The sequence below is a fragment of the Melanotaenia boesemani genome, chromosome 23 (assembly GCF_017639745.1).
Source record: "Melanotaenia boesemani isolate fMelBoe1 chromosome 23, fMelBoe1.pri, whole genome shotgun sequence".
Taxonomy (NCBI): domain Eukaryota; kingdom Metazoa; phylum Chordata; class Actinopteri; order Atheriniformes; family Melanotaeniidae; genus Melanotaenia; species Melanotaenia boesemani.
Genome location: NC_055704.1, coordinates 14682263 through 14707128, shown reverse-complemented (window position 1 = coordinate 14707128; position 24866 = coordinate 14682263). Strand labels below are relative to the sequence as shown.

General features: G+C 39.6%; 1 protein-coding gene across 1 annotated transcript; it reads right to left on the bottom strand.

Annotated features, from left to right (window-relative positions):
- Positions 1-2322: 2322 nt before the first annotated feature.
- lrig3 (leucine-rich repeats and immunoglobulin-like domains 3) lies at positions 2323-21101 on the bottom strand. The gene is made up of 19 exons (XM_041977647.1): positions 20637-21101; positions 16733-16804; positions 16545-16619; positions 10537-10671; positions 10242-10385; positions 9942-10085; positions 9704-9847; positions 8659-8802; positions 6505-6585; positions 6347-6418; positions 5757-5828; positions 5287-5450; positions 4660-4995; positions 4290-4571; positions 3725-4201; positions 3455-3613; positions 3232-3372; positions 2890-3144; positions 2323-2791 (listed from the first exon to the last, which is right to left on the bottom strand). The coding sequence occupies exons 1-19, from the start codon at positions 20831-20833 to the stop codon at positions 2547-2549; spliced, it is 3339 nt and encodes a 1112-aa protein (XP_041833581.1). The 5' UTR covers positions 20834-21101; the 3' UTR covers positions 2323-2546.
- Between the last annotated feature and the right edge of the window lie 3765 nt (positions 21102-24866).

Sequence of the window (24866 nt, the reverse complement as noted above, 5' to 3'; positions counted from 1 at the left end):
CAACAAAAAGTGTAATCTAAAACCTTTGAGTTGATCATTGATCACTTGTGAATTCCACTGTACCATTGTAAAGAGGTTTTTTAGATCTACTTTCTGAATTGACATAAAGTACTGAGACAAGAACGGACTGGACCTTGAACAATGCCTCAGCAGCACAGCAGCTGTTTCCCAGGTGTTTGGATGTGTGTGGCTCCACCATCTTGTCTTAATCGCAGCCTCCTTGAAGAACTGGCAAGGCATGCAAGACACCCCCCTCATTCTTTTAAACTTGGGTAAAGGCATACAAACTATGTAACCAACAGCCAGGTGTACTTAAACATTAGTCAGCCAGAAGGATGGGAGAGAAATAGCAGATTATGTTAAAGGAAACTTATCATCAGCATTTCCATATACACAGCGTGGAAGAATTCTTAGGGTGTTAGGAAATAAGTTTCACTGCTTTTCTCTTCGGTGCACACTGAAACAACTTGAATAGAAGATTAAATCCCCTCCAAACTGGCACCACCATAGTCAATCTGCCATTTCATAAACACAGCTCCATTGTGGCAGCCACAGAGCCGCAAGACAAAATCCAAGTGCAAGTTTCAACAGCTAGCTTGCTGCACAAGCACACCTTTTTCCCTCATGTTGAAGAGGAGAGGCCTGAAACAACAAACCACCAGCGAGAAGGGCTGGGGGACCAGGGAGGGGCATGAGTCATCCAGCAAACAGAGAGTCTAGATTGGGATAAGACATATTGTGCCATTCTTTTCCAACAGCAATTTCTGGGTTTAGCATAAATTACATGTAATCACTTTAAGTTGTATTTAATTACAGGAACCTTTATTAATAGAATTATTATTGACAGTGGTCTCAGCACTAATATTTGTAACTCTCAGTGGCAATCTTAGAAACTTTTTATACTTTTCAAATACTTTTCTTTTTGTCTGTACTGACTGTTTCCTTGATGAGCTGCAGAGGGAATAAGTTCTAAAAAGTTAATATTTTGAAATAACAAGGCATATTCAGGAAGATACCATCTAATTACTGCACTAAATAGGAGAGATTTTATCTTACTAATTCTTTACAAAGGAAGGGAATGACCCTACATCCCAGATGCCTGGAAAATAAATCCCATAGTTCCTGCAGTGCATAATGCAACTACTTCTGTATAAAATGTCCACCTTAATGGGGTACAGGGGTTTAAAAATCTAAATGATCCTGAGAACTGTGTTGTAATGGTAGCCCTTGGTAGGGTCTTTCACAGCACACTGGTCTCATTAGAGGTCAGACTAAAAGTGATTCAGACACCTTGATGGAGTAATGCCAGAGTCACCTTGACTGGAAAAGGGAAAGTGGAGCACCCTATGGAGCCAGGACTAGAAGGAGCTCATCTGGTGGCAGAGCATTGAGTCCTGGAGTTCATGCTCAGCCTAAAGAAGCCACAGGATGCCACCTTCAATAGAGCACCACATACAAGAATGACATTCAAAGTTGGTGCAGAGTAAGCTGTCAGGTGAATTTCGGAGGGCCTGGATGTGCTGTTTCCTAGCACCACAAACTAGCTCTTGAAAAATAAATTTCCCTTTGGACTTAGGGATGCTTTGGGGTATACTCGATAACCTTTCTGTTTCAGCCACACATGGATAGCCAAAAACCATGCAAGCTGTGTTCTCTCACAAATCCAGAATCCAGCTGCTTCATAAAATTACTACTGTATGTATGTATGTATGATATAACTGACGTTATAGCTGCACTTATGGGTACTATTTGGGTGCTGCTGTTTTTGGCTATCATCACACTTAAAACATGCCTGTAGCCTCCAGCCTAGAATGCTGATTGGTCCATAGCACTCCACCTCATCCACAAATACAAAGTTTTTACCCTGTCCTTTCAAGAACCAGACTTTTGATCCTAAACCGTTAGACATCCTCTATTTCTAAGTGGGGGGGCCTAACTGATGACAGACTTGTGCCTTCCTTGGAGGTCTGTGGTTCTGTACTAAAGGACCAGTGTTTAAACCCTTAACACGTGTAAAATAGCTCCGAAATCTGTAACACAACTCCTGCTTGCTAAAGCCAAGAACATTACTGAAGACTAATAGCATTTAAGTGAAGTAACAGCACAAGTTTAGATGTTTTCTTTATTCTTTTTATTGTTTACATATGTGCAAAACATTGCTTCATTGAAAGCTCAAATAAATGGACAGGGCTGCAAAACAAAACATACAAAAATGTAAGCAAAAATAATGAAATCTGTTTATATACAATTTACAAAATATAATAATCTTTACATTATTATATATATATATATATATATATATATATATATATATATATATATATATATATATATATATTCATCTGTTATTTAACTGACTCTTTATCAGCAAAAGCGACTATTATGCTCCTCTTAATTTCTGCAGGAGCATTAAATTGTCTTATACATTCACTTGTTGCACATTACAGAAGTCCTTTATTGCAAAACGTGTCCATTCAGTGAGGTAGAAACATTTTTTGGTCATCCTTTTTATGAAATTGAGAGCAGACAGGAGCTCAGTCACTTAGCTAAGTGCTCACTCTGCGTGGTGAGATGGGATCCGTCCTACAGCTGTCAAAGGGCTGTTCATAGACACGGTTGCTCTTCTGTGAAGACAAATTCCTGTTGACACCACTGTCCTCACTGTCTGAATCAGCATCTGGAGTCACATAAGGATTCTCATGCAGAGTTATTCCATTATACGTCACTGATGGTGGACTAAATCCTGGGTAAAGATCCTGCTGAGGCCTCCATGGAGCTTTCCCAAATGTTCCTGCGAAAGAAACATAAGAGTAAGAGAGTAAACATACCACAGTTAGAGGAGAGTATGGGCAATAACCTTCAAATTGGATAAAGTAACTAAAGACATACCCATGAAGGTGTTGCAAGGGGAGATGCACTCATGGGGTCTCCCGTAGTCAACCACATCTAAATCGTCCGTGGAAAGTTGGCAGTCGCTCTGCAGGTGGGAAGGGTCATAATGCAGACTGGCATTTGGAAGCTGCAATAGGGCGGTGGAAGAGCAGAGGTCAAAATGCTCTGACAGGAAGTAGTCCTTCCTTTTGGAGTTGGTTAGGCTGCCGCCGTAGGAGTCAACGCAGATCTGTCTTTGGTCGATGGAACAACCTGAAAATGAAAAAGCGACAAAGTTTGGGGTTATTATTAGGAACCTCATAATATTTTTTCTGAGTCAAGGAGGAGACTTTTACAGACCTGTGAAGACCTCAGATGGGTCATTGGAGTACATATTTTCTTGACGAAGCAGTGAGCCTATTGGACCTTGATAATGGAAGAGCAATGGATCAATGGCTGCTTCCATGTCTGCTTCACTTCCTGTGTCTAGTTGACAAAGACCTAGCAGAGTAAAAATACAGGATAGATAAAGGAAAAGTGCAGATTCGTCTTCGAAAAGAAAGAAGAAAGGGCAGGTCTTTACCGTTCATGTCTTTAGGCTGCAGATAGAAGCCACTAATTGATGATGTCATGTACTGATGGCTACTACCGCTCTCAGATGGGATATAACCATCCTGTCGGTCAGCCAATGTGCCCTGGGAGGACAGGTAGCTGGGGATATCTGCAGGGAGGTTGGTCTCATCTAGAGCACAATGACAATAGCTTTTATAACACTTTCTTTTTAACAGTTAATGGATCAAAGAAATCCATCTGATAATTAGCAAAACAAAGGAAGAACTCTCAAAAAGCCAACCTGTGTTGGTGACACTGCAGTCTTCATTCCGTCGACGGGTGTGGTAGATGATGACCACCCAGATTAGAGAAGTACCAACCACACAGCAAACCACTGCTATGATGACAATGCCCACTGTTGTCCATCTATCATCGTCTGATCCAGATCCGCTTGCGATGCCGATCCCTACACCCCCCTGGACTACAGAGTCGCAGTTGGTATTTGGAATAACTGCCAGCTGAATGTTGCCCCTCTCCGTGCCCAGTGCATTGGACATCTCACAAGTGTACTTTCCTGCATCTGCCTTTGCGGCATCAACAATAATTAGGAGTTGGTTGGCAGCTGCGAAGAAGTGACGCTCAGTTACCACCAATGGACCATCGTCCTTGGTCCAGTTCAGTCTTGGAGCAGGGCTGCCACCAGCAATGCACTGGAGGACTGCAGTCTCACCCATGGCAACAGTGCGATCGATGAGCGGACGCAAGAAGGATGGTGTTTCTGTTAGAAAAACCAAAGTGAAGCAGGTTTGAGTGACAATAACCTAAGAAAGTCAAAGTGACCATGGAGGTATATGCGACTTTCTTACCAAGAACAGTAAGTGTAGCATTTGCAGAAATAGCTCCAGCTGTGTTCTGAGCCGTGCAGCTATAAACACCGATGTCCTCAGTCTTGACGTCCACTATGAAAAAGACGTCATCCTCAGGCATGACATGCATGCGACGTTCACGGGCGGCAGGAAAGTCGGTGCCTCCATCTTTTTGCCAGGCAATCTGAGGGGAAGGGTGACCAACAGCAGCACATTCCAGTCTAGCCATCGCTCCAGTGCGGATACTCAGATCCATCGGCATCTTGGTGAAGGAGGGGAGCACTAGCAAATGGACAAAAGATTTTAAATTCTGAGAATTTAAAGTGGCTTGTGAGACAAGTGGAAATGGTTCCTCTCATTCCAAACTTACTGTTGACAGTGAGCCTAGCCTTGGTGGAATAAGATGAGCCAAAGTGATTGGAGATGACACACTGATACCTCCCCTCGCTGGAGAACTCCACGTTACGCAGTCGCAATGTGGTTGTATACTCTGTTACTCCTGTCTCACCTCCTGCACCTTCTTTCACCCGTAAAAGAGCTTGGTTATGGATTTCTGCATCGTTCAGAACCTCATTGTCTTTCTTCCAGTCAAAAGTCATGGGTGAGTCGCTGGAGCTTGCAGCAGAACACACGAATGTCACGTTGGAGCCTTTGAGGGCTGACTGGGTCTCTGGCTGCACAGTGATCTGAGGCTTTGGGAAGTCATCTGGGTGAATAACAAAAAGGGTTTGTCATAAAAAAATGTCAACATGACGGTTTAAATCTCCCAAACTTAGTGCAGAAAAAGCTGTAAAAGGGAAAAAAAATTAATGACTTTGTTCCTTTTTCATAATGTTCCCTCATGAAACTCATTTGCTTGTCCAGGACTCTGAGAGGAAAATACTTAACAATCTAGGTCAGTTTGCAAATGGAAAACCTGCCCTGAGTAAATGTCTGTCTCTGAGATGTTATGGCACATGTGTGTCAAGAATTTAAGCCAAGTGAATGCATCACTCACCACACACAAACTCCTCCTGGCTGACAGCAAACACACTCCTGCCCTTCAGTATCTGCGGGTGGGCGCAGCTGGCATTGACGCAGTACAGGAAGGTTTGCTGTGCCACCCAGCTAGGAAGCCACTTCAGCTGGCAGTCACACAGGAGGCTGGAGGTGTTGAGATGCCTGCAAGATATAAGATATTTATATTTTGTCACTTACTTCACTGAGGTAAACAATAGCTTATATGCAGACAACAGCAGAATCTATAGATGGAGGTTTAAACAGAGCAAAAAATTAGTTTTAAAGATGGAGAAAAAAAAGTTATAGGAAACTATTCCATAATGGAGAAAGACTGAAACTGTTAGCTTGTTATTAACCCTGAAGTAAGCTCTGTGTGGTGCTGACTTTCCCTGTGCAACATAATGACTTTCACCTGGTGTTCTGTCCTACAAAAACACCAGAGCTGAGCTTAAACATGACCACACTTACAGCTCCTGTAGGTTCTTCATCTGTGAGAAGGCGTTTGCTTGGATAGACATGATGGCGTTATTGCTCAAATCTCTGTGGAGAAAAAGACAGAAGACATTAAGAATGATACAATCCTTGCAGATTTTTTTTCTTTTTTTTTTTGGCTGTTTGTGAGCATCAGCTGTGTGAAGTAACGGCTTCAATGACTTCAATCACAAGACAAGAAGAAAAAAGGTCTGGGCCCCAGAACAATAAAACTTTGGGCAGCAGTTTGCTGTGTTAATCAAAAGAGGCCCAGCTCTGGGCTGCTTTGAGCTCTGGCAATGGCTGGGAAAAAACTCTAATTAGAATCAAATGCAGCTGTTGCACAATCATACCACACATTTGTGTGCACACAGAGTCGTCTCCACTCGAGTTGGTGATCGATATAGTTTGGCAGACATGTAAAGATACTAATGGCAGAGTTTTTTCTTGACTCCACATCAAAGGAGAGAAATGGAAGAGGACCATTTGGGTGCAGGGCTCTAACAAACACCCTCTATGTCTTATGTGATTCAGCCTGCTAAGTTTACAGCCTGGACTTTTGGAAACAATCAGTGAAGTCAACTCACAGGTGCTGCAGCGCGTCCAGACCTGAGAAAGACTTTTTGGTCATAGAGCGGATCTGGTTCCCCTGCAAAAACCTGGGAGAAAAATAACAAAGTCAGCAACGCTGTTTGGTTTGCATTTTCTTAGGTCACACATTTAAGCAGACGCATCACAAACTCACAGTTTTTTCAGCTTGTCCAAAGCAGAGAAAGGCCCATTCATGTCTTCAATTGTCCAGGAGATTTCATTATTCTGGAGATCCCTTTTAAAGGAAACAAAGATAGACCACATTGTAAAAAAATCCACACCCAGAACACAACTAAGCTTGCGATGCTTATAAAACTTTATGTGGCTTTGCATTTCGTGTGAGGGAAAATGCCTGAAACATCAAAATTAAATTCCAAGTGACTCTGCGCCTTAACAGGAAGTAACTTCCTAGACTTTGTGAAACTTAAAGTGATGTTTTTTTTGTGTGATTCAGAAGAAAAAAGGTTTTTACAAGGAAGAACTGTTATACAGCTTTTGTGCTACATTTCAAACCTCATTTGAGGGTACAAATATACTTAGCATACATTGTAATTATGTATGTGACAGACATCAACGGTCTCCACCTTTAAATACATGAAGGATTTTATTACTTGAATGTGTGACATTAAACAGAATCCATTGGTTTTATTTGTCAAGAACATTTTAAATATTTCAGACAAGTCCTGAATTTTGGTGATCTCCCACCACAATGCTCCACCCACAGCATTTCTTTGGATGCCTTTCAGTAGATGCCTATGATTAAATAGGCATGGAGCTAACAGGACAAAATGCTTGCAAGTTTAAACTTAACCTTAACTTAACTTAAGCATTTACTGAGAACATATTTGTGAATACTGGAATTACAGTTGGTTAAAACACACAAATTAGGCCTCACAATGATGAGCTACCAGACACAGAACACTGTCATTTACACCATAGTTATACTTCTGTTAGCTATGCTAGCTGCCCATTAGCATGGCTAATAGAACCAAAGTTATTGCTAGCTTGCTAATAAGGAAGTAGTTGAAGAAGAAATGTGACATGGTAAATACTATTTACCAGGAGTTTGTTTTTTTGCATTTAATTAAAAAATCTATATAAATAGGATAGATGTTAATTAATTCATTATTTTATATGAAATTATTTGGGCTCGTGATCATACTAAAGTGAGTCATTATTAGCTTTGTGAGTTGATTAGGTTAGCACACCAAGCAGAGGGACTTAGCAGCGGTACATTTACTGCTTAATATAAAATATTCTGTCTTTGATCAATTTCTTAAATGAAATAATAAACTTCCTCCAAATACTACATTTAGTTACATGAGTATCATCTTTATAATTTATATTAATATTGAGTTTGTGGCCACAGAAATTGGTCTGTATTTTTTTTCTTTAATTGTGTGGCAATCTTAACTTAAGTGCGACTCCTGGAAAAATATGTAGGCATTTATGTTGTCTGTCTACAGAAAGAAAAGTCCACCAACATTACTAAAAGCCAAGAATTTCCCAGAGAAATGTTCTCCTTTGATCTGTCAGTTGCTCTAATGCTTTCAGTTATTTTCTTCCTCGACATGCTTGGCTATGGCTGATTGAAATTGAGAAAGGGTGTGAGTATGTGTATTTGTGTGTCTGTGTCAGAGGGGCGGTTTACGCCCTGAAGCAATCCATGTCCACCTAGGTGCACACCTGCCCTACAGTGACCTCAACAGCACAGCTCACATTTGGTTCCAGTTAAAAGGTTCTAACCACGGGAAATGTTACTGAGCCTTTCTGTGGGAAAAAAAGGGGGGTGGAGGGAGTGGATGTGGGAATGGGGGTTGGACAGCGGGGGGTTGTTGAGGTCGTGGTTATGCCTCACTGAGTTTTTTCTCCCCCCCCCCCCCCCCAATGTGTGCAGAGACACCTCAACACAGTAATCTGTTTCACATCCCCAAAACAGGCAGCATTTGCACTCAGGCAGAGGACTGGTGGAGAGGTTGGGTTTTTAGAGAGCATCAGGGCTTTTACATGTTCTTAATGTTACTGTTTTCAATGAAAAACTAACAACACAAAGCTTTTCCTCTTTAAGCCTCACACAAAGCGTGTTGTTCAACTTTTAATAAATTTTGAATGTCTAACTATTGTTTGCTACAGTTATATTAAGTATATTAAATCTTAAGGTTAGAGTTTATAAACTTTAGCTAAGACCTGGGTAACCAAGACCTTTGCCCATCCTTAATTTTAAAAGTGACCACAAATAGATGTTTGGATTTGTAACAGCAGGAAAAAAAGAAAACTATTCTGTAGTAAAATGTCAATCATAACTTACAGCATCTGCAGACTGGAAAGGCCACGAAATGCTCCGTCTGCGATAAAGCTCACACGATTGTTTCCAATATGGAGCTCGTCCAGCAGGCTGAGACCAGCAAAGCTGGATTCCTCCAGCCTGGACAGATGATTGGATGACAAGTTGCTGCAAAACAGATGCAGAATAACATTAAAGAAAATTAAAAAACTATAGATGGAGACTTTTAAAATCATTCCAAAAAGTCCAGAGTCCCTTGTTTTTCATTTCATATTTGAGCAGTTAAATGTTATTCATGCACACCACAGCCTGGTTTTAGGAAACACTGGAAACAATTCAGAACACCTGGCTATTTTTATTTAATGTAAACTCAGATGAAAACAAATCAGATATCTGGACATATTCATGGCCCACAGGCAGTTTGTTTACTTTCAGGTTCATGTGATAAGAGTGGGGGGAAGAAGGCGAGCAGACAAAAAAAAAAAAAAAATCTTTCTGTGAAATACTCCAGACAAACATGACAAACACTGAGCTGGCCGCGGCTGTAAACAACAGCCACATCAAAGGAAATTCAATCTGTTTCCAGGAAGATGTGTTGATGGGTTGAGAAATCCTTGATGTTTACAGGTTTTTCAAATGTAAGAAAGTGTAACTTATTATACAATATTGGGGAAAAGAGTAGGACTTCCATGGACCAATGTTTTGGCTCAAGTGACATTAAAGCAAAAAAGAGGCAGAGGTGTGTAATATTTTGGCAGAGCTTTAATGTTGGCACTGACTGGCAGTGCATAAGAGACTGTGCTTTGTCTTTCTGTGTGTGTATGTGTGTGTGGGTGGGTGGGGATTGGCGACGGTAGGAACTGGAGTGTGAGGAAGGGCAGGAGGTAGTGCCAAAGAGGAGGAGAAAGCAACACAGAGAAGTGTTGGGAGTTCAGAGTGTGAATGGAAAGTGAGGAGGGAATAAATGGAGGTGAGGGAGGTGGTTGGGGTGAGCATGCTGAGTAAAGAGGGTTTAGGCAGAGGGAGGGGAAAAGAAAAGAAAACGAGAAAAAAAAAAAGGTGGACTCACAGCTCGCTGAGTTTCTGGCAGAATTCCCAGGCGTCAGGTTCGATCCTGCTGATGGCATTGTGTCCGAGATGGAGCTGCTGCAGAGTCAGCAGGCCATACAGCCAGCTCTTACTCACCTCCGTCAGGTTGTTGTAGTCCAGCTGCCTGCAGTCAAAACAAACAAAGCAACACTTTATGCATTTTGTCATATTTGGAAGAAAAAAAAACATAATGTACATGATTTGCAAAATTCACTTACAGAACTTCCATGTTGCTGAGGCCCCAGAAAGCTCCATCCATCAAGCGGCTGAGACCGTTCCTCTGCATCTTCAGGGAGCGAAGAGCGTGCAGACCATGGAACGTCAGGCCCTCCACCCGACGAACCCGGTTTCTGCTCAACTCTCTGAAAAAGCAGATCCCATCAAAGTGTGAATAGGACATCAGCTCTCTACAAACAAGGTGAGCCCTCCCTCCCTTTATCTGCACTATAATTCAGTTTCACATTTCCAAAAATAAAAATGCATCGGTTCATAAATGAAGCATGAAATATAGAGCTTACAGATGCTGGAGGTTTGGCAGCTGGAAGATTTTAGAAGGAATGGTGGAGATTCGGTTGCGGGTGAGCCGAAGAACCTGCAGCGTGTTAGACAGGTTGGTGAAGCAGCCAGTCTCCAGCAATGAGATACGGTTGTTGTTCAGGAACCTGAATGGAGATTTTAGAATAACATTTGTTTAAAATCTGAAGTTTCTGTTGGCTGAAGTCGTAAAAAAAAGATGCATTACAAAAGGTCTGTGGTGCAGTTTTCCCCTAAAAAACCTTTCCATCAGACACAAAAGGAAATCATAGCACTCACAAGTTCTTGAGGGGCAGAGTGGGGATGGAGTTGGCCTTTATTTCCACAATGTTGTTGTTGCTTAGGTCGAGTGTTTCGAGTGTGGGGAAGGGTCTGAGCTGTTCCTCAGAGATCCTGGTGATCTTGTTGTTTGCTCTGAAAATACAGACACCATTGCTCCAATAAATTACAAAAATACTGGATATTTGACTAGTGGTGCACAACAGTTTCATGTTCCCAGATATACAAACAGCCAAGTCCCCAAATTAGGCTGTGGTATGAAAAAAATGACAAACTCTCACATGCTTGTAAAGCTGAAACTTACCACCCAACATGAAACTCTGTCAAGTTTTTTTCCTGATGCATATTTTATAAAAGCTAATAAATTGTTCAATATGATTAATGTCACTGCTTGTCACACAAAACAACCTTCAGGTTTAGTGATGTGTTATTTTGTTTATAAGGTAATTACCAACAAGGTATTTAAAAAAGTAACCCACCAATTACTTGGCTGATGAATACCATTCCCTCAGTGAAAGCATGCCTCGGCAGAGGCCAGCAATTTCCTGAGCTGCACGCCTCCTAAATTGCAGTGCAGGGACTGCTTAGTTATAAACAGAGTGTGTACAGTGCTCTCTTTGTGTATGAGATTCGGCTGCAGAGAGAGAGTGGTGGTGGTGGTGGTGGTGGTGGTGGTGGGGGGAACGCACCAGACTACAAGCCTTGTTTTTCAGTATTCAGCTACAGCTATGGTCCCGCCTCCAGCTACACCTTGCTGACCAGTGTTAAGGTTTTCTTTATTGCTGCAGCAGCAACGAGCAAAAAGTGAAAAATAAAGGAAAATCTAAAACAGTGGTTTCCAACCTATTTTCCTTAAGGACCCCCCTCATGCAACTACCAAAAAGCTGTGGTCCCCTGCCGGTCCCGTATTGAAACCATGCTTGGTGGACCCCAGGTTGGGAGCTGCTGATCTAAAAGTTTCTGGACAGATTTATAACTGAGGTTTAAATTTGAATGTTGGAACGTTGCTAATGTGTGACATGCATCACAGGCTAATCAAAATTTGAACTAGACTTCAGGTAGGACATTTTCTTCTCTCTTAAAAATCTGGATGCATTGTGCTGCAGTTACTTCTAGAACCATAAGAGCGCACTAAGCTGCTGTGAATCCTTTCACTTGTTCTATGGACTTCATGCTAAGATTGATCAAGTTTTCATTCACTACAGAAACAAATTTGAAGAGATCCTCTACAAAACAGCAAAAACAAATATGAATCAGACACACTGTTAAATATGAAGCTCAAAACTAGGCTCTGGAGGATGGCTTTATAGGCTACATTCCTGGTGGTAGTAATTCAAAACAAAACAAAAAAAAACAAAACAAAACAAAAAAAACAACAATGGCAATGGTGAATATCAACTATAAAAAAAAAAAAAAAAAGAAAGAAGAACATCAATTATATCTGGGAACGCAATGGTCAGTTACAACAGTGTTTGCAGGCTTAGACCGGAAACAGCTGGTGAATCATGTTGTTTTAAGATGCAATTAAAGTTGTTTCCATGCACCCTAATATGCCCGAGGTGTTTATTTAAACAGGCAAAACAGGCACTCCACCAGAAAGGAAGATGCACTGGTCATCGAAGAGCAAAGATGTGTGAAAGGTTTGGGTTGAGCTACGGTGCACCACACTATGCTTATGGGTTGAGAGAAATTGGTCTGGTGTATCATTGGTGTAGGAGGGAAGTGTGGCCAGCATGCCACTGGCTTCATGTCTTTTTTCATTAAAAAAAAAAAAAATATCCACACACAATGGCTCACACTTGTTCTGAAATATTACTAATGCTCAAACACATACAGAAGTATTCTGGTGTGTAGTAACTTAAGAATAAGGGGCCACTGTAAAAAAAAACCAACATTAGCTCAATCTCTACAATAAAAATGGCACAAGCAGCCCTTTTGTTCGATTTGCAGAGGGCTCTCCATGCACCACAGCCCTAAGGTCCCAAACAAAAGTGCAGCGCACCACCTGTATCTCAGTTTACATGTTCTCCTGACTGGTTGCTGAGAGAAGGAGGGATGCCTAGTGAGACAAAAACTAGTTTTTCCCCTTTTTATCAACGGGAAAGTAGAGCCACAAACAGGCAAAAGGGGCTCAGTGAACTATTTACAATAAGATAGACCCTCGGATGCAGCTGCTAGATGGTATCAGAGGATAACAGAGATGTCTCCAAATAATCACTCTATAATCTAATTACTTATTTTGCCAAATGAATTATGCCCCCTAAACTAATAAGTAAAATTTTTAACACAGTGTGACGGCATGCCCAGACAGTTGTAGTAACACACATCTGCACACGACTCAGTGAGTCTGCTCCCTAAACAGAGACAGCATTGTACACTTTAATTGTACACACTTCAAATTTGTTCATCCAATTTGATGTGATTATGGTCCCAATTATGAGTGTGGCTGCAGGGCTTTCCAGCTGTTTGTGGAAGTGAAAGGACAACCATGTGTCAATAACAGCCTGAGGCATCTTCAGCATTGTTGAAATCTGAACTTAGCACTCAGACACTGCAGCAGCACTGTTGTGCAGATGGAAGCCCAACCATGTTTGATGCCTACCATGTAGATTGAGTGTGTGTGCATCAAAGGTTATTTCTTTCTTTTTCTCTTATTTCCAGATTTATCTTACCTGACCACACCTATTATCACACCAACATGATTGGGTTTCACTCAAGCTCATACCTACCAGTACTCTCCTTTCAGTTCCACAGAATTTTTTTTACTTCAACTTCCATCAATATTTTTTGTATACATACACTTTCATTTTTTTGGATTAAAACGTTTACTTGTATTTTAAAGGGTTTGGAACAGTCTCTCCCAATGGAAAGTAGATTTTTTTCATATAATGGTCTTGCTTATGGTGTTTGAGCTTTGTGTCTGTGTGGTATTTCCTATTGGAAAAAGAACAATTTTTAGATGCAATCTGATGACTCCCTTTCTCCCTGTTGTGGTGCCTGTAATGAAAACCAGTGCTGCATTCACTGTTTAGATGCAATATTTAACTCTTCACATTTCTCACCCAAGGGGCTTATCATCTTAACAAAACTGCTGGTCCTGCAGAAAGTAACTGTCATAAAGTTGAATCTTGAGCTGCAACAATTGGTCAATAAAGCCATCACTGAAAATTGGCGTTGAACTCGGACATGAAGGATAAATCTAATAACTGAATTTTAGAGAAGAAAAAGGGAGTAGTTTTAAGATTTATATACAGACTAAATATCAACAAGGTTCCTTAAAAGCAACCAAATAGACAATGGAAGATTTTATTAGCAACGGTGTTGTCTTGAGTCTTTATCACACATTTGTTATGAAAATGCCATGGAATATTACTGTTATTGCCCCTGTTTTGGCTTCCAGTTCTCATCTTCAACATGTCTCCTATTTCCACTGAAATACCAAGAGCTTTACCTCCTTATACCTAATCAAACCTGGAATCTCTTTGGTCATTTGTTGAACCCTCCTTGAACACAGGCAGAGGGATTTAGTGGTGGTGGAGTTTACCCCCTCCATAAATTCCTAGGAAATTGTTCAATTAATTAAGATGATCACGACTCAATTACTACCAGCTGCAGAGTTATTGCCGCTTGTTTTTACTCTGAGCTGCGAGGTCAAAGAAGTCGGCGAGAGCTGCCGCTATGTCTGACTGGCTGTTTGAATAAGTGGTATTTGATACCCTGAGGTCTTTTTTTTCTTTACAACTCTCCCAGCTTGGAGAAACTGAAGGAGGGAGAGAAATTCTGGAAAAATGTTCCACTGGAGTGGAAAAAATAGAAGAAGAAGAAAAAAAATGACTGTGCTTAAGTCTGAGGAAAGAGCACAGCAGCTAATAAAGATAGTAGGCACAAGAAAGTATAATAGTTTTTTTTATGTTTTTTTTCTTCATGAATTTCAAATATTTATATTAATTATACTCTTACACTGACTTTACAAGTTATCAATATTTTAAGGGATTTAAAATATTTATATTAATCATACTCTTACACTGACTTTACAAGCTATCAATAGTGAGGGATTCTTAGTGTGATTTCTCCAGGTTTGACACATTTAGGGAAATATTAACATTTTATATTTAATTATAAATACAAAAAGTGATGGGTTAAAAGGGAATAAAAATATTTTGAAAGATTAAAGATCACAAAATTTTTTAAGATCTATTGGCAAAATAAAACTTATGATTTACAGCAATATTAGCCACTCATACAACTAGCATAATAAGCCTACTAGCTTGAGGCTATTAATTGTTATATAATGTACATTGTGTAGTCATACATATTGTAACCTATTTTGGGTTTAAAAACGTATTTGTTGGCAAAAAACAAGAGAAAAACCAAAAAAAGTCATGACTGACAGCAACATGAGCCATTTTTGGAGTGTTAGTGTTAGCATGATAAAATGTAACTTGCTAACTGAAAGCTATTAGCTTAAATAGTTACTTAAAACTCCAGCTAAGCATGTAGTTTAAGCAGACCACATCAAGACAATCTGACCACAGTTTTTCTACAATGCAGATGGTGTTTCCTGTAGTAAAACTATAACTGTTACAAAAATAGACTACAAAGAGTGTGTTACTTTGCCATGTGTGATCTTACCGGGTTGTTTCATATTGGCTATAGGTTATTAATTGGGTAACCCATTCATAGTTTAAAACTATAACATAACAGGGCTACAAAAAAGTATTTGTATAATTAATAATGCTTACTCACAGTCACCATCATTTCCTCATGTATTTACAAGAATCCCAATAATTACAGCTGCATGAAAATATTTAATTGTTAAAATACACAGATATCATAGAAATTCCTGGCTAATTGATAGCTAACTTCAACTATGGAAAAGGATGTAGCTAACATTATTAGCATTGGCTGTGATGCAAAACCCTTTGGATTGCGTGAAATTTCAAATCTTCTAGAAACTAAAGTTACTAAGTTATTAATAATACAATGCAAAAAGTGCAGTATGTGGAGTATAGTGGGCTAACATGGATGGCACAAAGTTAGCTTAACCAAATGTAATAATTAAAACATAAGCAAGCAAAGTATACAATACTCAAACAAACCCCCACTCCCAAACTGTGTGGAAAAATACAGCCTTTTCAGTGAGAAGAGTTTTTGTGAAATAAAATCAAGTAGTTCAGTTCATGTTTCTCTGCCAAGAGAAAACCTGTAGCTGGAGGTACGACTCCTGTGCTAAACCGGCAGACAAATTGTTGATTGACTGAAGACTGTGTACCCTGCGGCTGCTGCAATCCTTCAAGTTGAGGCTTGATGAGGAATATGTCTCATATAGCTGTGAGATGGGCACATTCTTTCTAAGTTAATTCAGACTGGATAGAGGGACATGCCACAGAGAGCAAATTAAATTGTTGAGGTTTTAAACACTAATGTCTAATGTTGTTCTAAAAGCACAAACTGCAAAAACAATATGCCACGGGATCACTTGGTTGAAGTCTGAAGAAGATGAAATATGAGTCAAGTCAAATTGACAAGTAAAATTAAGTATGTTGCTATTAAAAAGTGGCATTAAATTAACTTTAAGGGGACCAACATTTATTTTCAAGTCCTATAGAATGCCAAAGTAAATGCTTATGTCGAGAGATCTAAATAAAATCAAATAAATATCACAGAATTTGGATTTTGCTCATTTTAACTAAACAGATTTTTCTGCCTTGTCAGCATTGCGTCACTGCCTCCAGATTAAAAATACGGCAACAGCAGGGAAAGCCACCAATCAAAATATTTCCATCTCTGCTGATGACGTTTGTCTTCGAACACTTGCCCCGTCTGGGACTGCCCGCCATGTCTCTGACTGCTCCGCCTGGGAATCAGTTCAGTCAAATGGATGAAGAGGAGGAGCTACCTTCCAGAACACTACTTTAACCAGCAATGACATTTGTGGTGGAGGATTCCCCTTCACACCAACCTGAGGTGAGAATCCAGAAAAGTTTAACAATTAAAGTTTTACTTACAGAATTAATGTTGTAATGTTTGAAGAACAGGGACCGATGTCTGGTATTTCCTCCAATTCATTGTGATTCAGTTTTCTTTGTTTGATGAGAAGCAGACAGATCAAAAATAATTAATGGCACATAGGGCAATAAGAACAGAAAAACTTGTATGCACTGGAGAATGCATTAAGAGTAACAAGCATACTTACATTTCTCTAAGGTTTTGTAGTCTGGAAAACAAATTCAGGTCAAGTGCTGACAGCTTGTTATGGCTCAGGTCCCTGTGAAAGAAAAAAATAAATCTGAACAAAAACGTATATACATTTTTCTCAAATTCTCCAATCTTCTATTTGGGTCAGCACAATGATTATTGCATACAAATTCTTTGTTACTGTGCCAATATTTTGCATGGCTTATGATGAATAAATAAAATGAAATGGTAAGACAAGTAAGTAGGGACAAGATTTATTGCTGACATACTTAAAAAAAAAAAAAAAAAAAAAAAGAAGTCCAGAGCCAGTGTTTCAAACAATTGTCTTTTTGAACTATATCAAAGCCCGTGTCAGACTGAGCTGATACGAGCTTCAAGTGTCCAAACATCTGAAAGCAACTGACAAAGTCCTCAAACAAACTGCCTCTCATTTGAGCCCCCTCCCCCTAAAAAGGCTTTAAAGTTAAAGGCCTGGTTGTATCTTTTCATCCCTCCTTTGTAACACAGAAGAGAAGGCCCGTGCCAAAATAGCTCAATTCACATCCAGACCTCAGTAGCGAAGCAATGCCAAAACAGACAAGCTTAAAAGTTATTAAGGAGAAAGGGGTTTTTTTGTACTAAATGGAGACCAAAACCTGAAGAGAGAAGTCAACATAACTTTAGATGTCTTTCTCTGGTGTTTGGACTTGTATCAGTCACATTTTTATTATGACTTCAGCACTTATAATTTATAAGTACTGAAGTTATAATAAAAATGTAAAAGTTTTAAATCTTTAAACTAATGTAGCTGTATCAAAACTTGTATTTTCATTGATAATTGGCAATGTACAAGACCTCAAAAACCCCTTACATCCAGAGCTCTGCTGAAGTGTTGCACATTGGAAACTTCTTATTTGTAAACTACCAAGCTGTTTGTACCCTAGAAGCAAACATTGCTTATTGTCTGTTAAAGACTTGAACAATGCTCATTTAGGTCTGCTCTGTGTTTTGGTTTGTCTGAGCCTGCTTTGGATCCGAGCCTGGCTTTAACTCCACAGAGCCTGGCCTCGAACTTGTCTGGAGCAACTTTGGCTGCAGCTCACTGGGGGTGAGACTCTTGTGTCTGCAGCCTGTTTAAAAAAAATAAAAATTAGCCTGAAAACCAGCTCAAAAAGTCTGGCAGGCAGAGTCTCATGCGCCATAAAGAGATGGAGTTATTGCGCTGCTGCGCAGGAGCAGCGCTGTGGTGCCAGACACTTTTCTTTTTACACCTCCCCTCCTCCCCCCTTTTACCTCCCTCATCTGGAATCCATCAAGGAGTTTTGGGAGGAGGGGGGAGAACCTAACAACTGGTAATGTATTCACAATGCCGGGAAAAGCGAGAGGGACGCCTTTCATACGCCTGAGACACCCCTGCTGAATTTTCTAGGGTCTGTTTTTGTTCTTTGGTGGAAAGTTTCATGAACCACTCAAGCAGAGTTTTACTTGCCTCGCTTAAGCTAACGCCCCCTCCCTTCCTCCTCTTTTTCTTTCCAGGCGTGCAGCTATGTGTTGTTGTTGCTGTTGTAGCTCCAGCACTGGAAGCCATATGAGAAAGGTGTCCTATCATACTCCCTAGATAAACTGAGTAGCCCCTACACTTCCATTTCCCTCACAAAGCGGGCTCTGAGTGGAGCAAGATAATGCGTAGAGCTGCGTTCAGGCTTCAGCCTGTATTTGCTGCTCTGGTGAAAATGTGAAGAACAGTTTCCTTATCAGTCACTGAAAAGTGAATGAATGGGCTACTCTTTAACCTTTAAGAGCCATCATTAATGTTCAAGCAATGCTGCAAAGCAGCAGATTTAAGTTTCAGAAACTATTCAAACTTACAGAAAGTACTTCTCATGGTGAAAAGTAATAGGGAGGTAAGTTGCTAAACTGACAACAAGTTAGCTAAACAAAAAGTAAGAAAGCCAAACACTAAGATTTATGTGATAAAAAGTAGTGTATATCTTTTTTATTATATGACAACAATTGGGATTGTCCCAGTAATTAAAAACAGGTAGTTATTAGCCTACTACAACAGACATCAGTTTACACAGCAAAGTTACTAACATACATTAAAAATAGCTATAATGCTAACAAATATTATTCCTGTTATTTTCACAAATAAAAAATACAAAAACAAACAAACAAACAACAACAAAAAAAAAAAAAACAATAAAAATTATGTTTATATGACCAAAGTATTTCTGTTTGTGGAAGGGTAATTATTTATTTAATCTTTAATTCACATATTTGTTACAATTAAGAGCACGAGAATCCCTTAGTTCAAGTTAGCCAAAAACCTGATTAAACCTAGTCCTATTCCTAACATTATTTTCTAAAAATGTTATTTTTATATTATATATATATATATATATATATATATATATATATATATATATATAATTGGGCCTTTTTTGGCCTATGTATATATAAAATATATATATAAATTGTTGAAGCTCATTAGCTAGAAAAAAATTTAAAGCTTAAACTTTAGCCCCCCACCTCCAAAAACCTCTCTGATAAGCATGGCTTAATCCCACTTCTTCAAGCTCTGTTCTCTTTCTTCTTCCTACTTTCTCCATCCCCCTTTCCTTTCTGCAAGTTTGCTCCAAACTAATCCTACACGCTCCTCCTTAATCAGTACCATTGCTGGCTCTGGTGTTGCTAATTCAGCAGAAATAATGGGGTGCTGGAAAACAAAAGGCTCGGGTGGTTTAAGGGGTTTAAGATGTGCTGGAGAGCCACTCGTAAATTTAGCATGCCAGAGTGAAAAGAATTTTTCTCCCGTATGGAACTTTTTTTTTTCTTTCTTTCTTTGGAAGACCAGGCCTTGGTTATGAGGCTCAGGCTGGGTTTGTTTTCTTTGGCAACTTCAAGTTTCCAGAGCAGCACAATTTAGCAAGAGAAAAACTGAATTCAGCAACAGTGCAACAGCTTCAACCAGGCACTGAATCAAGAGTTATAGCCTCACACTGGACAATAAAAACCAAGTACTCCAGCCTAATGTGGGCCAATGAAAATCCAGTGAGATTAATTATCTGCAAAGTAGAAAACAGAAAGGAACACGCCATTAAAGCAAATGGTGTTGCAAGTCCAACAGGCTTTTATACTGAGCTCAACCTCTCTCTTACCTTGTGGAACCAGTAGAGAAACAGCAAAGTAATGGAGATCTGACTTCAGTAAACAGTTAAACACCACCCACAAACTACATCTAATAGTTTTGAAGGCCTAGGGCTAAGAGAAAATTAAAACTAGAGACTGAATACTAAAGCACAGTGATTGTTGCAAATTAAGAATATATAGATATAATCACACTGATAAAATAAAGAAAAAATCGTAATGGGTGTATAAGACTGCTGATTGAATCAATACTACTACTACTACTACTACTACTGTAATTACTACAAGCATAATCAGAACACAGTGCATTAAGTATTTTGAGGGATTCGTTTAAAATCAAATGCAATCTTGCAAAGTTGTTTAATGGCAGTGACATTTGGAAATGAATGTGTAATCAATAGATAATGCGTCCTTAATGGAGGTTTCTTCATATGAATGGCATATTTAAGAACAAGTTAATAAATAAAGCCTCTTACACGTTAAAATAAGTATTAAATATCTTCAGCGTTGATGCAAAAGTTTAATTTGACAATAAAATAAAAAGATAATTAAATGATCCATACGTATAGCAAAATGAAGATCCATTTGAATCCAATTCAGTGATTTATTTGACAATATCATATTTCTAACGTGGTTTCTGTGCCTCATTCCAGCTTCGCCTAAGACGCAAAAACTGAACCAAGTAACTGAAGAAGCGCTCAGAAGTGTCAACAAGCAAATACATTATGTGATTATGGCAGCGATACCACACATGGAAGCTCTTAAAACAGACTCACAGTTGAACTGTCCATTCCGGGATCTTTGCTGGAATTCGGCCTCTTTTCAACCGACCGCAGTCCACAAGCTCCCCGAAACACGCGCAGGGAGGGGGGCACGTCCTTGTGTTGGCCCCAGATCCATGCTCCAGCCTCAAAAACAGTAGAAAAACCACGGCAAACCTTGCAAAACTGCGAGGCTGCGTAGAGGAACACATTGTTTCTGGCACACAGAACACCGCTCTAGAGTTATTTCTTCAGATAAGAGCACAACCAAGACAAAGTGCGGAATCACCCTGTTAAAATCCTAAATGTTGTTTCATCCGCGCGGTAGTTCCTTATATCCAATCCCTTATGGCTCTGTGGGTCGTAGATAAGCTAAGTAAAGAAAAAGCGAGCCTCTCAAACTTTCCCATTCCTGTAAAGAAACTTTTGGGCCGTGCTGCTGCTGTTGGGGCAACTTGAGCTGTGCAGGATCCCCGCAGAGCAGCGTGAGCACAAACCAGAGGTATGCGAGGGGAGGGGCCGCAGGGGTGGATGGGAAATGTAGTTCAAACCAATACAGATTGAAGTCAAGCAAATGGCACACAATTAATGAATAAATAAAAAAATGAATGCAATAAATTAACAATAAATGTAATGAATAAATGTAATAAATGACAATAAATATAATTCACTTATTGACTATGGACATATTCCTTTTCAACTGCATGTTAAAATCATTACACCTTAATTAAGGTTTTCAATAAAAATAATTTCTGGAAATTAAACAAAAACAAACAGAAAACAGCTAATTTATTAAAACTATTTTCATATAAAAAAAACAGAACTTTACTATATAAGGTATAAATAAAGTTTTTATAATTATAAAAGGCTTTAAAAATGTAGTACTTTTTGGTCAGTTTTGGGTATGACCACTTATATACTTAAAGCCTATACCTTTGTAGACAAGTTTTCTTGTTAGTTGTTTAAGTAGTCTTTAGGAATAGTTCTTCGGGGTTCTTGAAGGACATTTCAAAGCTATTCTTTGGATGTCAATCATTTGGGGGGGCGTCCTTATTTCTGTTGTCTGTCAAACTGATCTCAACCTGCTTCAGAAATGTTAAGGTCTGGGCTTTGAGGAGGATTCATTACTCTATTAAATCAGTTGCCACTGATTTTCAGTCTAGTTCCTGGGTCATTTGGCATACCTCAGCATCATACATGATGATGTGTTATATCACTGTGCATTTGTGCAATCAGGCCATGTACATTTGCAAACCACACGCAACAACAACATTAATGGCAGACCTCTGTCCTCTGTTTGTGCGGCTTAATGTTTTTTTTTAAGTTATTTTGGTCTCTTAAAACAAAACTTGCTTTTTGTGCAACATTTATGTCATCAGCAAAGACACATAGCTTACATGCACGGATAACCAATACACCTCTATAAAAAGCCGTTGTTACGCCCTCAAGTCAGATGAGGATGTAATGCACACGTTGGATGTGTCATTGCAAAGTTTTACTGCCCACTACAGGCTTGGCATGCACATTGTTTCATTTCCAGACCTATTTGCATTTCAGTTTACGTGGAGGAAGTTTTAATTTTGTTGTTGTAATTTTATTTTTTAAATATGCAAAGGGAAAATTTTGGGGGTTTGCACTGAAACGTGTAAACAGGGTGCGAGGACATCACTTTCAGGTACTGTATGTACCTTTTTTTTTTTAGTTATTCTTTTGTGCTCCACTTGCTGAGTTATTTGACTTTATGACTGAGACCCTGTTTACATGACAAGACTGAGACAGTAAAACCCAAAAGCTTTGATGAGATTTGGCCTTTTGTTTACTCTGCAATAGAGTTTGGGGTGGACAAAATCACAAAGGTTTGAGAAAGGGTCCCAGAGTGAATTTTTTTTTAAAATGCCAGGCGAATCCTGTCTATGTAAACACAAACTGGAATCGTTCAGCAACGATGACATCTGTCATATCATGTTGCATTTGTGCTCTCAGGCCCTATTTACTTCCACAAACAGCATGAGAAAACAACAGCAGACCTCCGTGTTCTGTTTGTGCTTCGGAATCTTTTAAAGTTATTTTGGGGAGCGTCCTCACGATGCCAAATAGCAGTTAAACCACAAAAGTATTTTAGCAAACCACCCTTTCATCCCCACGAAACCAGGGATTAGCCTCCATGAAACGGATCATGTCTGAAAACAGGTACCAAAGTGGATAGGTTTGAGTCCTCTACCCTCTGTGGTATTGTGCGGACAACGTAATCGCACCACTAGAGGATATGACGTCAGTGTGAAAGTGCGCCAAACGCAACAATAGTGGTGTCTGTGACCAACTGGGCTGTGGTGCTGCTCCAGACAGTCCTGGCTTGTGTACAGATTTAGCACCATGGGGATGAAAGGGTGGTTTGCTAAAGTACTTTTGCGGTTTCACTGCAATTCAGAGTCATGGGGACTGCCCCAACATGATGCAGAGAAAAAACTAGGGAGAAACCAAACTAATGAAGTGAAATGGATTCTTTTGCCACCCTGAATCATGCCAAGAATTAAACATGCTGAGAATTGGCTCCATCCGCCACGCCTTCGCCTCCTACCACCTGATTGGTTAATTGCCTGGCCAGTCATCAACATTGCAGCCTGTTTGCATAGACAGACTGCCCTTGGCTTGTGAACTTTAATTGTGCCCATATGCTTTGTTTGGTGGTGGTTATGTAGCAGGATTAGTGTGTTTTTTTGGTTTCCACCAGTGTTAAAACTGTTTGAATTTTGTGTTCTTCATTTTGCATATAGCTGACTTGTAGTCTTGTTTTCTTTATCTCACTTCTTTTGTTTGGTAATGACTTAAAGCTCTTTTGGCTTCTCCTTTAGTTATATTTTGTTAGATTATCTTTAAAAGTAGAATGTGTTGGGCTAGTTTAGGTTTGTAGTTGTATATAGTATTTTTGTTGAATTTAGATATTGGAGCTGCTTCACTTTTTGTTAACATTGTAGATTAGTAGGCCAGTTTTTTTGTTCACCCTTTTGGTTACTCTTGGTTTTGTTTTTTACTGGCTTGTGTTGAGTTGAATTTTGAAAATATTTGTTATATTGTGTTTTGGTTTAAGCAGCTTCGCTAATCCCAACATGTGATTCACCACCTTTATTTTTTGTGTGGTTCCTCATTTCCACTTACCACAATAAAATCTATTAACTCCCAGTTTTACATCCGTCCACAGTTCTCATTTTCTTTGTTACGCCTTTCATACCCCTGTATTGGGTAAGTTTTGACGAGACCTGGCAGTGTAGACTTTTACACACCAAAAGAACATTACAGATGTTCACCAACACTTCAGGTACTCCAGACTTGGTAAATTGGTGACTCGGACAATTACAGGTCATCAAATTGATTAAAAACTAATAACTTCGAGACATTTTGTCATTACAATAAGGCCTGAAGATGACTATTTTTGTAGCATCTGATGTCAGAACTGATATTTTGTAAGATATTTTCCTTACAGCAGGAATCAGTGAGCACATTTTTCATAAATAGTGTTAATTAGACTAAAGGCCAGTTTCCCCCCATTAATGTAGAACAGAAAACAACCTCATTCACCTTAAAGTTAAAGTTGCAAACAGAATTTAATTGATATTCTACACCTGAAAGCCAGCTGATATTTTCTCATTTGCAAGTTAAAAGATGTATGCTCTTTTAAAATTTCCACATAAAAAGGCCCTTCATGGGATATTCATGCCCAGACAGATGTGTCAGTTCCCCTCAGGCAAAGTGTTCAACAGTTTCCTGTTGACCAAGGTTACACTTTCACTGTTAACTGACACTTCCTCTTCTCAGTAAGGACACAAACCCATTAATCTGTTGTAATGTGTGATTTTAGAGGTTCGTGGTGGTCGGCAGATGAAACACACAAAGTCAGAGTGCTAGAATAAGTGTGTCAGGTTTATTCCCCGCAGCTCATGACACTCATCATTACATCTCAATGGGTTCAGCCTTATAAGCATAGCATAGCATAGCATAGCTTGCCCTACCTTTGACACGGACTGGAGAGCCAACAGTCCCGGTAGAGTGGCTTAGAAAACCCCGGCTGGGCGTTCGTACGTAACCCGCAGCAGACTCTACCGAGATGTGGGATTTCCCCGTCTTTATACTTATTTAGAAAAAACACAACATCGCATGAGAGAGAGGATGGCCAGTCCTTTCCCACAGGCGAGGATGAGTCCTGAGATCCTGTCTTGTAAACATATTTACAAGACACCCTTTTCTCAC

Coding starts and splice junctions, on each gene's coding strand:
- lrig3 (XM_041977647.1), bottom strand. CDS start 20,833: ATGTGTTCCTCTACGCAGCCTCGCAGTTTTGCAAGGTTTGCCGTGGTT. Junction 16,805..20,636: donor CCGGAATGGACAGTTCAACT/GTGAGTCTGTTT, acceptor TTTCTTTCACAG/GGACCTGAGCCATAACAAGC. Junction 10,672..16,544: donor AACATTACAACATTAATTCT/GTAAGTAAAACT, acceptor CTGTATTTTCAG/AGCAAACAACAAGATCACCA.